The sequence below is a fragment of the Gavialis gangeticus genome, unplaced genomic scaffold (assembly GCF_001723915.1).
Source record: "Gavialis gangeticus isolate Ggan-Ray unplaced genomic scaffold, GavGan_comp1, whole genome shotgun sequence".
NCBI classification, from domain to species: Eukaryota; Metazoa; Chordata; order Crocodylia; family Gavialidae; genus Gavialis; species Gavialis gangeticus.
In genome coordinates, this window is record NW_017729034.1 from 44,209,842 (window position 1) to 44,224,287 (window position 14,446).

General features: G+C 39.9%; 1 protein-coding gene across 5 annotated transcripts in view; it reads left to right on the plus strand.

Annotated features, from left to right (window-relative positions):
• PLD5 (phospholipase D family member 5) overlaps positions 1–13,151 on the plus strand; it is a 388,941-nt gene extending 375,790 nt beyond the window's left edge. For all 5 annotated transcript variants that reach the window (XM_019527434.1, XM_019527435.1, XM_019527436.1 and 2 more), the window contains 2 exons: positions 1,119–1,233; positions 9,584–13,151. In XM_019527434.1, coding sequence (XP_019382979.1) covers positions 1,119–1,233; positions 9,584–9,819 — 351 coding nt within the window. In that variant the 3' untranslated portion in view covers positions 9,820–13,151. The remainder of the gene's footprint in view (positions 1–1,118; positions 1,234–9,583) is intronic.
• The last annotated feature ends 1,295 nt before the right edge of the window (positions 13,152–14,446 follow it).

Sequence of the window (14,446 nt, forward strand, 5' to 3'; positions counted from 1 at the left end):
CACCAGAGCCCCCCAAGGGATGACAAGATTGAACAATCACAAACTCCTCTGTGACTGTTTCAGGCTGGACATAAGGAAGAATTTCTTTACTGTGCGAGCCCCCAAGGTTTGGAACCACTGCTGCCGGAGGTGGTTCAAGCACCTACTTTGAACGCCTTCAAGAAACATTTGGATTTCTATCTTGCTGGGATCCTATGACCCCTGCTGACTTCCTGCCCCTGGGGCAGGGGCTGGACTCTATGATCTTCTGAGGTCCCTTCCAGCGCTAATGTCTATGAATCTATAAAAGGTCCCACTCTTTTCTATGGTGATGTCTACTTCCCTGACCACCGAGACCTATTCCTTCTTTCTTGGTCTTTTTTGTTTTTCCTGACTGTTTCCTTCTGGGCTGGTCAGTGAACTAGCTTCAGCAGGAAGGGTAGAAGGGGAGAAGTGACCTAGCTGAGGCTACTGTGATTTAGGGTACATGCTTTAGTGCACCATCCTGGGAAATGAGAGAGCTGGGTACTGGTTTTCAAGATGTGCTGGGCTTCCCATTGGGACAATGGGAAACATAGGTGCTTTAGACATATAATAGGATTAGGCCTCCTAAATGGGGTGCCTAAGTTTGAGCCAAGCACCCAGCTAAGATGGATGTGCTGTAGAAGCTTAATGTGATCTGGGATTTTGTGTATGTTTTTCTGTTGGCTGATAAGGTATATGTAGTAGCATGGATGATGACAGTTCAGTATAAAATAAAAGGTATTATTATAATAGATTCTAACAGAGTAAAGCTATGCCCCATGTATGGAAGTAGTTTGGTAAGATTGTTATGAAATGTTGATTCTTAAACTGTGGTTTTGTGGACTATGGGTGGTTTGTGAGGCTGTGGGGGAGTGGTCTGTGGATCAAGTTAAACCCCACTTTTTCAATTGAAAGTTCAATGGTACGGATTCATGGTGGATCACAGCAGGTTAGAGGATTGGCAATTGCCCATTGGTCAAACAAGTTTGAAGCTATTTGTTTAATTTACATCCAGGTCAAAATAAAGAATCAGGTGCACTCTTTCTTTCTCTTGTCTACAGTGTTGTCAGGAAGAGCTTTCAATAACCTGATCATTTTTTTTTTCTTTCTTACAGAAATTTTTTGATCTTGAGGAAGAGAGTGTTTGCTTTTTAAAAGAACAGAAAAATTCTTCTTTTCCCAAATTAAATCGTAACAAATATGTGGTGACTGATGGAGCTGCATATATTGGTAAGTAAACCCACAGTACAGTTGGTTTTGGTCAGTACATTAGAACTTTATAACCCAGCATCTGAAATAACAATTTCATTAGTGTATTAGCTAGCTGAAAAGTTCTTTCAGTTAATGCATACTGGGTATTTTTGTCCACTTGGAAAACATTTCAGCAAACTAAACACTGAGGAAGGAATTCAGGTTCCCAGAACAGAGTTGTTTAGATGTGTCTGAGTAAGATGAATTGCGTTCTTTCTTTCTTGTGAATTGGTTTCCGAAGAGGAATTCATGACACTTTGAATTCTGAAAAAGTGGGCTGGAAGAACAATCTTAAAATGCCATAGAAGAATTGGGCACAGGCTTGGAAATATGTTGGGGGATCCAACACATCCTTTTGATATATGATTTCTTTAGTTCCATGAAATCTGACTGATCTCATGATTTCCTATGTCATCATAATATTTGTGGGCATCTTGGTAAATGTAGAATGGACAACCACCCTGGTTTTCTTTGGAATTTTCTCTAGTTATGCCAATTCACTGTATACACTCTAATGATTTCAGACCACGTGCACTGAACTGCAGGTGGCTTGGTCCTAATCTGAAGTCATTGTTTGCAAGTTAAATGCATATTTGACAATATTATTCTAGACAGCTGAGTGTAACAGTTCATTGTGAATAAAATATATATTAAATAGAGGAGAAAAACATAATCTTTCCACAGTGCAACCACTTGAGCTGTGCTCTGGAACTGGAGGTTTGCTTTTAGGTAGGTAGAAAACTGCCTTGAGTTAAGAAGTTAAAATATGTTTCTACCATCAGGAGATTTTAATGAGTCCAAGGATGAATATTTTAATTTTAACTAGGTTACAGTGCTTGCTTTAGTGGCAGGCTTCTTCAGACCTGACTTGTTACATAGTACTTAGAACCATGGTTCCTCTTTTTCTGCTGCAACCATGGTGGAAATTTGGTGGCATGATGAGAGATCCAGATGCTATTCCCTTTATATGTATGGATGTTAAAGGTCATGCTAGCCTGGGGGCTGAGGATAGTTTTGGGAAATTCCACCACCACTCTACCTTTTCAAGGAACTTTAGCTCCTTAGCTCCATCTTGGAGTATGCAGTGAATTAAAGTTCTGGGCTGTGCATATTATGCCCTCTTGATCATTGTCACTATTTTATAAGACCATAGGTAGGAGTCACAAGAATGAATGCAGTGTTATAAATGTAGTTCATCACAAGCTCATTGTCCTCTGAAATATAGGTCTGTCACTGTATCATCCCTGTGTTCTTTTGCTCTTTCTCCTACATAAATTCTGTTGATGTATACAAAACATCTGCAAAATCCACCTATCTCCCTCCCTTTTACCAAAGCCCTTTCCAGATCTTTGTTTTCTCTCATCTTGAGTATTATAGCTTCCTTCTCGCTGGCTTCTTTTATGAAGCTCCTGACATCAGCACTCTTTTCAGCATTTCTCACTATCCAAATCCTCTTCAGATGCCTGGATCAGATTTCAGGTCTTTCTTGCACTGAAGGCCTTACACAAAAGAGGATCTACCTTACCACTCCTTTCTTACGTTCTTAATTTTTTTGCATTGTCTTTCTCACCTTGTATCTTTTCAAGCTGCAAAATAAATGCATAATTGCTTCCATCCACAATTACATTAAATAGGCTTGTGAAGAAAAAAACCAAAACAAGTGTCAGGCATGTGGATAGGATGTAAATCGTCATTCTTCAGGGCATAGGATTATACATTCATAGGAGAGTAGGGCTGGACGGGACCTCACAAGGTCATCTAGTCCAGTCCCTTCCTCAAGGCAAGATTATCACGCATGGTTGGGCTGCATGCATAGATGGCTATAGGCTGCACAGAAAGGATTGGGTAGGGAAAAAGGGAAGGATGAAGGCATACTGTTCCTGTGTGTAAAGGAGCAGTATGCCTCCATGGAGACCCAAATTGGTTTGAGGGAAGGGCGACTTGAGACCCTGTGGGTCAAGATATGAGGAAGATGAGGAAAAGGGGACTTGATGGTAGGCATCTACTACAGACTGCCAAACCAGGAGAAGGAACTGGATCTGGAATTTTCCAGAGAACTGATGGAGGCTGCATATTCAAGGGAACGTGGTTGTCATGGGTAACCTCAGTTACCCTGACATCTGCTAGGAGGAGTACTCAGACAGATCTGACCAGTCATATAGGTTTTTGACCTGCATGGAAGAACTTTATTTTGTACAGGAGGTGAACAGACTGACATGGGGGAAGGCTTTGCTGGGTTTGGTTCTACCCAAAGGGAATGACCTAGTGGGAGATCTGAGGATTGAGGGTAATCTGGGAGATAGTAATCATGAGATGATAGAATTCACTATCCATTGTAGGGCAGGGAAGTCAGCCAGTAGGCCAGAGGTGCTTGATTTCAGGAAGGCTGACTTCAATGAGCTTAGGAAAATAGTGGGAGAGACCCTATGGCAAGAGGGACTGGAGGGGAAGGGAGTTCAGAAAGGGTGGTTGTTCCTCAAAGGAGTGATCCTCAGGGTGCACGAAAGATCCATTTATGTATGCATGAAAGATGGTAAAAGGGATGGAAATTCATCTTGGTTGACCAGAGGAGTCAAGGAGTGCTTAAAAAAGAAAAAGGAGGCCTACAGACAGTGGAAACAATAGGTAGTCACCAAGGAGGAATACACAAGTATAGCCCATATTTGTAGGGAGAGGATAAGGAAGACAAGGGCAGCGACTGAGATCAGGACCAAAATCAAGGACAATAAGAACTCCTTCTTTAGGTATATGGGGAGCAGAAGGAAGATTAAGGGAAATGTGGGGCCCTTGCAGAATGGGACAAGGCAGCTGATAACAGATGGTCAGGAGAAAGCTGAACTCTTTAATGAATACTTTGTGTTGGCATTCCTGCATACAAATAGTGGTCACCCATCTGGCTGGATACTGGATGGATGTTGAGGGTGCGATTGCCAACCATTGGTCAGTGAGGGAGCACTTAGAGCAGCTGAATGTCTTCAAGTCAGCAGAACCAGATGGCCTACACTTGAGAGTGCTGAGGGAATTGGCTGGAGTTATTGTGGGACTGTTGGTGAAGGTATGTGAAGACTTGTGATGCTTAGGGGAGGTCCTGGAAGACTGGAAAAGGGCCAATGTGGTGTCAGTCTTTAAGAAGGGGAAGAGGGAGGATCCAGGAAACTATAAGCTGGTTAGTTTGACCTCAATACCAGGTAAAATTTTGGAAAAAATTATCAAGAAGTCCATTTGTGAGAGACTGGCAGAAGGCATGATGCTGAGGGATAGTCAACAAGGTTTTAGTGCAGACAGGTCATGTATGACCAACTTTGTCTTCTTCTGTGATCAAGTAATGAACCACTTAGATGTGAGAGACGTGGTTGATGTCATATACTTGGATTTTAAAAAGGCATTTGATATAGTCTCTCTTGATGCTCTTAAAAAATGGGGGACTGTGGGCTGACAGAGTCTGTGGTCAGGTAGGTTGGGAACTGGCTATGGGGTCAAACTCAGAGAGTGTTAGTGGATGGGTCTGTATCATCTTGGAGGGAGGTTGCCAGTGGTGCCCTGCAGGGTTCCGTTCTTGGCCCTGTGCTGTTCAACATCTTTATCAATGATTTAGATGAGGATGTGGAAAGCACGCTGGCCAATTTGAAGATGATACTAAGTTATGGGGAAAAGCAGTCACACTAGGGGATAGGATGCAGATCCAAGCAGACCTAGACGAGCTGAAAAGGTGGATGGAACAGAACCGATTGCAGTTCAATAAGGATAAATGCAGAATGCTTCATCTGGGGAAGAGTAACCAGTGACATAAATACAGGCTAGGATGATATAGGTTGCTTGTCAGTTGTCTCATTTGGTTTAGTGGGGGTCCAATGTTACCCTTGCTTTTCTTTCAACTCCCCACATATCTAAAAAAGGACTTTTTATTGTCCTTGATATGTGTAGTCAGGTGAAGTTCAATTGCAGCCTTGGCTTTCCTGGTTCGCTCCCTACAGGTACGGACAAGTGCAGAATAATCCTCCTTTATGGTGATTCCTTTCTTCCATCTGTTATAAGCTTCTCTTTTTTGGCATAGTTGGTCCACAAGTTCCCTACTGAGCCAAGGGGGTTGATGTGCCCTTTTGCTACCTTTCCTCCGAGATGGGATGGACATCCTTTGTGCTTCCAGGATCACTTCCTTAAGGAGCGACAACTCCTCTTGGACTTCTCTCCCTGCCAAGTCTTGGTCCCTTAGGGCCTTGACAACAAGCCTTCTGAGCTTATCAAAGTCAGCTTTCCTAAAGTTGAAGATTTCTGTGTTGCTGACTGACTTGCCAGCTTTGCGATGGATAGTAGAAGTGATCAGCTCATGGTCACTGTCTCCCAGCTTTTTTCTGATCTTTAGGTTGCTGACTAGATCATCCCCTATAGCCAGTACCAGGTCCAGCAGTGCTTTACCTCTTGTGGGTCCATAGACTTTTTGGGTCAAGTAGCATTCATCCACGCATGTGAGGAAGCCTATTCCTAGACCTCGTGAGCCTATCTTCATAAGTCATGCTTCCTAGACCTCTAACCATTTTTGTCACTGTCTACTGAACTCTTTCCAATCTGTTCACATCCTTATTGAAGTGCAGGGTCCAGAACTGGACACAATACTACAAGTGAGGTCTCACCAATGCTGAATAGTGTCAAAGAATCACTTCCCTTGATTTTCAAGTGATATTCCCATTGATACGACCCAGTATGATGTTGGCTCTTTTTTACAACAAGAGCACACTACTAGCTCATGTTCAACGTACGGTCAACTGTAACCCTCAGGTCCTTTTCTGAAGTACTTCAGCCTAGCCAGTTGTTCCCCAGTCGTTATTTTTCCATGCAGTTATTCCATCTCAAGTGCAGGGCTTTGCACTTGTCATTGTTGAAACTCACCCAGTTGACTGTCAACCATTTTTCCAGTCTATGTAGGTCATTCTGGATCCTAGCAATACCCTCCAGAGTGTCTTCAATTCCACTTCATTCAGTGTCATCCACAAATTTTCTAAGCATGCACTCAATCTCATCATCAAAATCATTAACAAAGAAGTTAAACAAAATCAGACCTAAGACAGACAACAGGGGAACTCCACTTGATACCTCCTCCCAGCTAGACATTGAGCCATTGATGAATACTGACTGAGTACAATGATCCAACCAATTATGTTTCCACCTTACACAACTTTTTCTAGTCTGTATTTCCTTAGCTGGTTAATGAAGATGTTGTGGGAGATGGTTTTAAAAGTCTTGCTAAAGTCAAGGTGTATATCACATGCACTGCTCTCTCCTCATCCACAAAGCTTGTCAACATACCATAGAAGGAAATCTGGTTGGTCAAACATGCCTTGCTCTTGGTGAATCCTAGTTAAGTATTCCTGATCACTTTTCCTCATCTAGGTGCTTCACAGTAGATTCCTTGAGGACCTGCTCCATGATCTTTCTAGGTATTGAGATCAGACTGCCTGGTCAGTAATTCCCTGGATCCTCCTCCTTCCCTTTCTGAAAGATTGGCACAATAATTGCCCTTTCCATTGATCCAGGACCTCACCTGACTGTCATGAACTATCTTTTACCAGAAAGAAAGGGAAAAAATTATTCTATGAACAGGTTATTCCATGCTGGTCCATTTCAAAGTTTCTTGCATCTGTATCTGAAACATCTTGTACAGGCAACTTTCAGACAGGATAATAGCCTATGTTGTTTACAGGCCACCAACCTAATTCAGTATAGCAATTCCAGTGTTCTTCTCTAGATCTTTAATTTTGCTGATGAAGGCATCTAGAATTTCTCCCTTGACCCACTTCAAAGTGTCTCTGCTCTTTTCTTCCCGGAGTCCTCCCGAAAATACTTCTTCAGTCCATCTCTCACTGTTCTCTTAAAATAGGAAAAACTATGCATGTATAAAACAAAACATACCCAAATACTGCAACAAAATGTATGTTTAAACACCTTTCCATTACATCGCTTTTCAAAAGTTCACCTCCCCCTAATCCTCTTTGTTTCTCTGCCTGTCTCTGGAGATATTAAGCTATTAAGCTACATTGTCTTCCTATCTGTCTACAAAGCATCTATCCCACTGCCAACGCTATACCAGTAGCTATTTAATATTTTTAAGGCACTATAAAAAGTGAGTCATGAAGATAAAAAACAAGTTGTGTCCTGACCCAATTAGCATCACATAATCAGTGCAATGATCATGCTGGTTTTGTTTTCATCTTTACTTTAAACAAATGATGTTTGATTGTACAATTAAGGATTAGATGTGTTGGCATAGCTTGATGTTAATTTATTCAGAATTTGAGCTTAGTATACATGTACACACATAGTCTGTATAGATAAAACGCTAATCACTCGCTCTATTCAATACCATGAAAAATTCCATTTCTATCCAATTCTACAGTAACTTTTAAAGAGTACATGCCTCAGACGATCAGGATTTCTTGGGAGGAAGAAAATATAAAGTTTGATTACTAGCAAATGGGAAAGAGAAAGGAAGAAACTGAGAGCAGCTATGTTATAAAATGTCTGTGGCTTCTTAGTAAAATAGTGTTTCATTGTATGTTTTAAGTGTTTTAAAGCCTGGTACCTTTAAGTTATAAAAATCCAAATACAGTAAAAACAGCACAGAAGAGATGTGTTTCAAAAAATAATGAGATATCCACAACCAGAAATGCAGCTTGCATATTCAGTCTAATTGGTTTTGTTAAGGAAAGATATGCAAGTTGGTGACTGTGGGGCCAAATTAATCCTTAGGCGCAGCTCCTGCAATTGGATCAGTGAGGGCATAGGGCCTGAGTCAGACTTCCAATCACCTAAATGATAAAATAAAATCCTTGGATCTCCACAGGCTTTGATTCTGACTCTTTCTTAATATATTGAGCTAAATTAACTCCCGGCAGCATTTTGTCATGCCTAATCTGTGAGGAAGTTCAGATCTGACTCTACATTCATCGTTCCCATCACTTTTTAACACAAACACACCCCTAATTTACAGCTTATTACTGCTTGTATTGCAGTTGATGCAAAATTCCAAGAAATGATGTGAGATCAAGCCTCTAATTTTCTAACATGGCTGATGTGACTGTCCCCAAAGCCAGATCCTATTCCACTGATAGGCACTTGTTAGTGGACTTGGTATGATTCTTTTCCATCCTGCTCAAGTCCCTGAAAAACTTGCTGCATTTTTGTGACTTAGTTTTAAGAGTCATATAATGGCATGTTACAAAAATGGATGCATTAATGGATTTTCAGGACTTGAATGTGGCAGCACAGAATCACACTTTCATGCATAAATTCTCCTGGACATATAATATGGGAATAGAATCTCACCCTTATTGTCCTGCATTAAAGTTTTAGAAGTCCAGCAGTCATCAAGAAATACTGAAGAGCAGACAGAACTCTTTGTGGGGTCCAGCCTTATTACAGATAGAGATAATTATTGCATACTATGTATGCAGAGCTGCGGTCAGGGGACAAAATTAGAGTTCAGAACTGATACCTTCTCAAGGATTGGGGCATGCAATGAACATGTGCTCTTTTGTCTTATTTCAAGGACTTTATGTACGTTCAGATATTTGGTTGTGAAAAATGGCCCCAAATAGTAGTATTGTTCTTTCTGAGATATTGGATATAGACTCATGGAATTGCTGGAGTTCCAGTTAATGGAAAAAAAAAACAAACAAACCAATCCCTGAAATTCTTGCTTCTTGTGCATCTTTTACTAGTCTTCCATTAGCCCAGTTGTCTTTTGTTTACCTTGCTATCACCAGGGTTTGATATGTTCATTACTTTAGGCTTGCTGTAACAGCAGGGAATAATAACTGGAATAAAATTACAGAGAAATCTGTTCAAATGGGGAGAGTGATTTCTTTCTTACATTGACGTCTGTCATCCAGTAATCTGCAAAGGATCCCCTGGTTCAGTGGAATAATATACAGCTACCACAATCCATCAGTCTGAATATTTGCATTACTCTACTTTAAACTGCTGATTAGGCCAAATATATAATAATACCTAGCAATGCTGATGGTTATAAGTTGTGTCTATGAGAAAATAATGAATTATTTCTGAATATGGAATGGGGACTTCCATCTTGACAACAGCAAAGTACCTGTTTTGCTTTCTGACCAAAGGTGATATATATGTAGGCGTGTGTTACATTGTACATCATGGTGGGAAATTGAGGACTTATATTCCAAACTATCAGAAAATAACAACAACATGTCACTGTAATTGTTTGGGGTGGGAGAAGAAATACTGGGGTTTTTTTATTGCCCTGGAGAAATTGGCTAATATTTCATTTCACAATCTCATTGTATGTTCCTTCATTTATTTGTAGGTAATTTTGATTGGGTGGGAAATGCTTTCACTCAGAATGCTGGAGCTGGCCTTGTTATCAACCAAGCAGACTCTGGGAACAGCACAAGCATCATTAAGCAGCTTAAAGCCGTGTTTGAAAGGGACTGGTATTCGCACTACGCTAAAAGTTTACCACCAACAAAAATCCCAAACTGCTTAAACCACAAACTTAACAAAGCAGCATCAAACAAGACTGCCATGAGCAATGTGAACTAGAAAGACTCTTTTACTGTATAACAAATGAAGACATCCACTGGGGCTGTAACCCCATTTCATATTTACAGACAAAAGACTGTAAACAAAAAAAAGCAAAAAATAAAAAAAAAAATGTCTTTTTTTAGGAAAAAGCACACTTATATAAAATGTTCTCTAAACTATATTCTCTATATTAAATTATTTCAGACTTTTAAATTTGTTACTTCAGACATTGAATGTCATTTCTGCTTCGATGTTGATTTTAATGTTTCACATTTGAATTTAAAAGCATGCTTTGATTCCTCTCCTTCAGTTTTAGGACTTTCCCTACCTCCTGTCCTGGTTAATATAAACCATGAGGCAGAACTGAGAGCTGAACTATGAAATGTCATTGTAAGACCAGCTGTTACTGATACATAGCGGAGGACAGATTTCCCCTACAGGAAAAGACACAGGTACAAGCTGATGTTCTCCCATGTAAATTGTACCCTCCAAATATTTGACAATCTGAGTAAATTCTGATATTTATGAACAGGTATTTTGAATACCAGTATCTAAAAATGTTTTATAGCATTCTCAAAATTAATTTAACTGATCCACCAGCTTCCTTGTTCATTTTTGCTTAATAATTCCAGACGTTTTCTTTCATCTAATAAACTTTCATTATAACTGAACTTCTTACAAAATGGATTTCAGTCAAGTGAATTAATTCCTTCAAACATCATACTTTTTCTATGTTAGACCAATATCTCTTTAATTATGGAAATGCCTAATTTCTGAGGGTGCTTATACATAAAGGTCAAGGACTGACTTTCCTGGCAGCTGTATCATGTGATTTTTCCCAGTCTGAAGTGTTTATCATTTCTGAGATAATGGTTTTGCATAAAAAACAGTTAAATGTCACTGTTTGGATAAGGTGATGGGTTGTGTAAAACTAGAAAATCTCAGTGAAAATGTTCAGTTTTGTTCCAGCTGGTCTCACATCTGGAAAACATTGTTCTGATAACTAAGAACACCTCTTATGGAATGTTTTTTTCCCATTTTAAAAAATTAGTTCACTTTTTTCCATGTTTTGCCCATCAACTGGCTACAGTCCAAATGCAATGTTCATATTTTCATTGACAACTAGATTGTCAGCTGGCATTAATTAGTGTGGCTCTGCTGACTTCCAGAGAGTAAAATGGGATTGTGTCAGCTAAGGATCTGCCCCTTAAAGCATAATTCTACTCTGAAAAATGGCTGTATAAAAATGGTGCATTGCAGACCAGGGGTGTCTAACTCACTTGGCTCCCTGGGTGAATGCAGAATGCGAGGCTTCTCACAAGGCCAGATGATGCAGGTCCAGTAGCAGATGAGAGCGTACTAGCATGGCTGCTGGAGCTACTGCATTAGCACAGCTCTGGAACCCAGGAGGTGAACATTGCCACTGCTCGCCCCCATCCTACCCCTTCCACCAATTTTAGTCAACAACAGACACCAAAGACCCTGAATTCAGCAGCAGGCAGTGGAGTGCTAAGGGCAAGTGGCAGCTTTTACCCCTAGGGTCCAGAGACACACCAATACAGTGGCCCTGGCAGCTTTGCCAACAAGCATCACAGGCTGCCAGTTGAACAGCGCAGTCTCAGACATTTGATCTGCTTTTTCTTTCTATTCAGAATTGTATCTGCTTAACCTGTTAATACTTATTTTTTAATCACTTTTACGCCTGCCGAGGAAGTCCATCCATTAAAGTTATTCAAATTCTTTATGTCCGTGGGTATCAACACAAAGCAATTTTTCTTCTAAGATTCAAACTGATTTCACATGAACATATATCATTGAGGCCATAATCTGGCTTGACAGAAAATGACGTGAGAATTTAATTTGTCCTGCAAAATCTTTATTGGTGATGATGCAAAAACCCAGCTTGTCTTTTACTCCATTTGAGTTTGCAAGGTTGGTAGGCAGAAAGTGCACTCATTGTGGAGACTCTGAGAGACAATCTACAGACCCTCATAATGCCATTTTTTCAGCCATGTTTCAGGGTGTAGCTGCAATTCAAAATTAGAACTACTTCTGGAAATAAGAAGCCCATTTTCACAAGGAAAAATGTTGATAGAGTTTAAATTGTACTGAATTATCAGAATTTCAGATCTTGTTTAATGTTATTATCAGTGTTTTGCATAGCCCTAAAACCCAGTGACAGTTAGTTAAGATTTAAAGGACGCTATGCAATTCAGTAACCTGTATTTTATTCCCCAGAGCCTTAAAGCTACACAGTACTATATAGTCAGCTGCTCATAGAGGAAACTTATAAAAACATATTTCAGAAAGATATGATTCAAGGTGCTGTGAAGTAGAAGGCTTTGTGGCGAAGAGTTCTGTGTTTTGTTTCTTCCATATATCCTTAAAAGATATCCGCTACCATTTCTCCTAAGACAATGGATTTGCTTTCTTGAGAAACTAAAACTAAAATATATTAGGCCAAAAGCATCCCTGGAGTAACTTTTCACTGACCTCAGCTGAGCCACTCTAGCAACAAATTTGGTCCAATATATTCAAGGCTAAAAACTATTTTAAAAATCAAAGCAAGATATTTGAAAATCTTGTAGATGGAGCAATAACAATTCTGGAAGTGGATATCTTATGTCTTGGGATGCACTTGTTGTTACGTCCTTCCATAACCATAAAGCTGAGAGAGACAACAATTCTGGAGTTCAAAGCTACAGCTTTTGATATCAATAACACATAAAGAGATACAAGTTATTAAGCAGTGCTGTATTTTTCCTTTTGTATTGTTGGCACTGGGAATGTATTGAGCATCCATTGGTATAATTTATACAATAATTAATGGAAGAGAACTTTCAAATGAGAAAGTTAATACATTTGTTTCCAAAGCAGGACACAGTGACCATGTCGCATTGTTGAATTGATCTTATATTTAGGATACCAAATGAATAAATTAGATGTAGTAGTTTTATTTGATACATTTAGGGGCAGTAGAGTCACAACTGCTTTCTCGTCTATTATTGTATAAGTGCATTCTTATGGGCTCAGAGAACAAATTTCCCTGTTTCAGGTATCCAGAGAAAAGCAAATATGTAAAAGTACAGTATTTTTAAGTATGCTGTGTTTTTATGAACAGTGATTTATGAACAGAATGATTTTTTTTAAATAACTTTCATCAGTAAATAGTAGTCAGTCATCCTACAGTGGGACTGACAGGCACAGATTTCATTTGGTGTAAAAACACGGAGTAATAGTTTTAATAAGTTTCAAATGGCAGCAGCTCCAAAAAAGTGCAGAAGGTTTTGGTGTGATATGTTAGCCAAAAGATAAAGTGCATCCTTGGATTAAATAAAAAACCCCAAAAACGAGCAAGTTGTTTAAAAGAATTATTGTGCATTTTAAAGGTAGCTAAGGGGGTAATAACTAGGGTGACTATATGTTCCGGATTGGCTGGGACAGTCCTGAGTTTGGGGTGGGGGGAGGCTGGTCCCAGCCAGCCAGTGAAAATTAAAACAAATGACCCAGGCGCAAGGCACCGGGTACAAAAGCAGTGGCAGGCTCTGTGAATTGAAAGCCCAATTAACACTAATTGTTACTTCACATATGATTGTTAACACCTGGGAAATACAGCCTGCAGCAATGTGGGGAGGAGGGTAGACGAGACCACGCAGTGTCTCAGATTTCACATTGTCCCATATGGTCACCCTAGTAATAACCATCATTCTGTCCAGGTTAGCACTGTTATTGTTCAAATGAATTAAACCCAGTAGACCAAATTCTGATTTCAGCTCCACCAGTGGCAATCTATGGTCATTCTTCTTAAGTTAATTTGCTTTGGTTCAGCTGAGATGAGAATCTATCCTACTATTTCCTCTTGCTTAAGCTCCCTGGAATATTACCACTGCATGGCATGTTTCCAAACTCTTACAGGAATTTGTGTCTAGTCGTTTCTCAAAGACCTCACAGGCATGGTCCAAAAGATGCACTTTCTCTAATCCCCTTCTAACTGACATTGGTAACTCTGTCATAATACAAAGGTGATTTCCTAAAGAGATCAGCTTTATTCTTAAAGAATATAGACTTTAATTGCTGTTTGCTGCAAACATTTACTAGTGCCTTATTCATACACAAGGTTTTATTTAACTATTTCTCATGAAAAGACCAGCTAGGATTTTGTGTTTAGTACTGAAGCATAAACACAGCTTGCTAAAAAAATAAATAAAATAAAGGGCCTATATATTATGAATGTTTATTAGTCCGTACAGCAAGCTAGAGTCACAAAAAGATAAACCTGACCACAAGAGATGGAGCAGACAAAGACCTGGGATGTTTCTGAATACACCAGAATCCAATAATGTTTTAACTCTCAACCAACATCTGGATCCAAATTTCACAAAGTGCTCCTTTATCTTTATTAAGAGCTCATGCAAAGCACAGGTTAAAACAGTAGTGTAAATAAGGGTGGGTGAGCAGGTCACCAGCACCAGATGCCAACTTAAAGGGGCCCAAGAATGGCAGCTACTGACAGTCTGGCTGCTACTGCTGCCACCACTCCTGGCCCCACCTCTGCTGCTGGCACAACTCTTGTCACCACCACTGCCTAAGGCACAGAATGTCCTAGTTATGCCTCCATGTTAAAATATTCCTGTGTTTTGGGGTG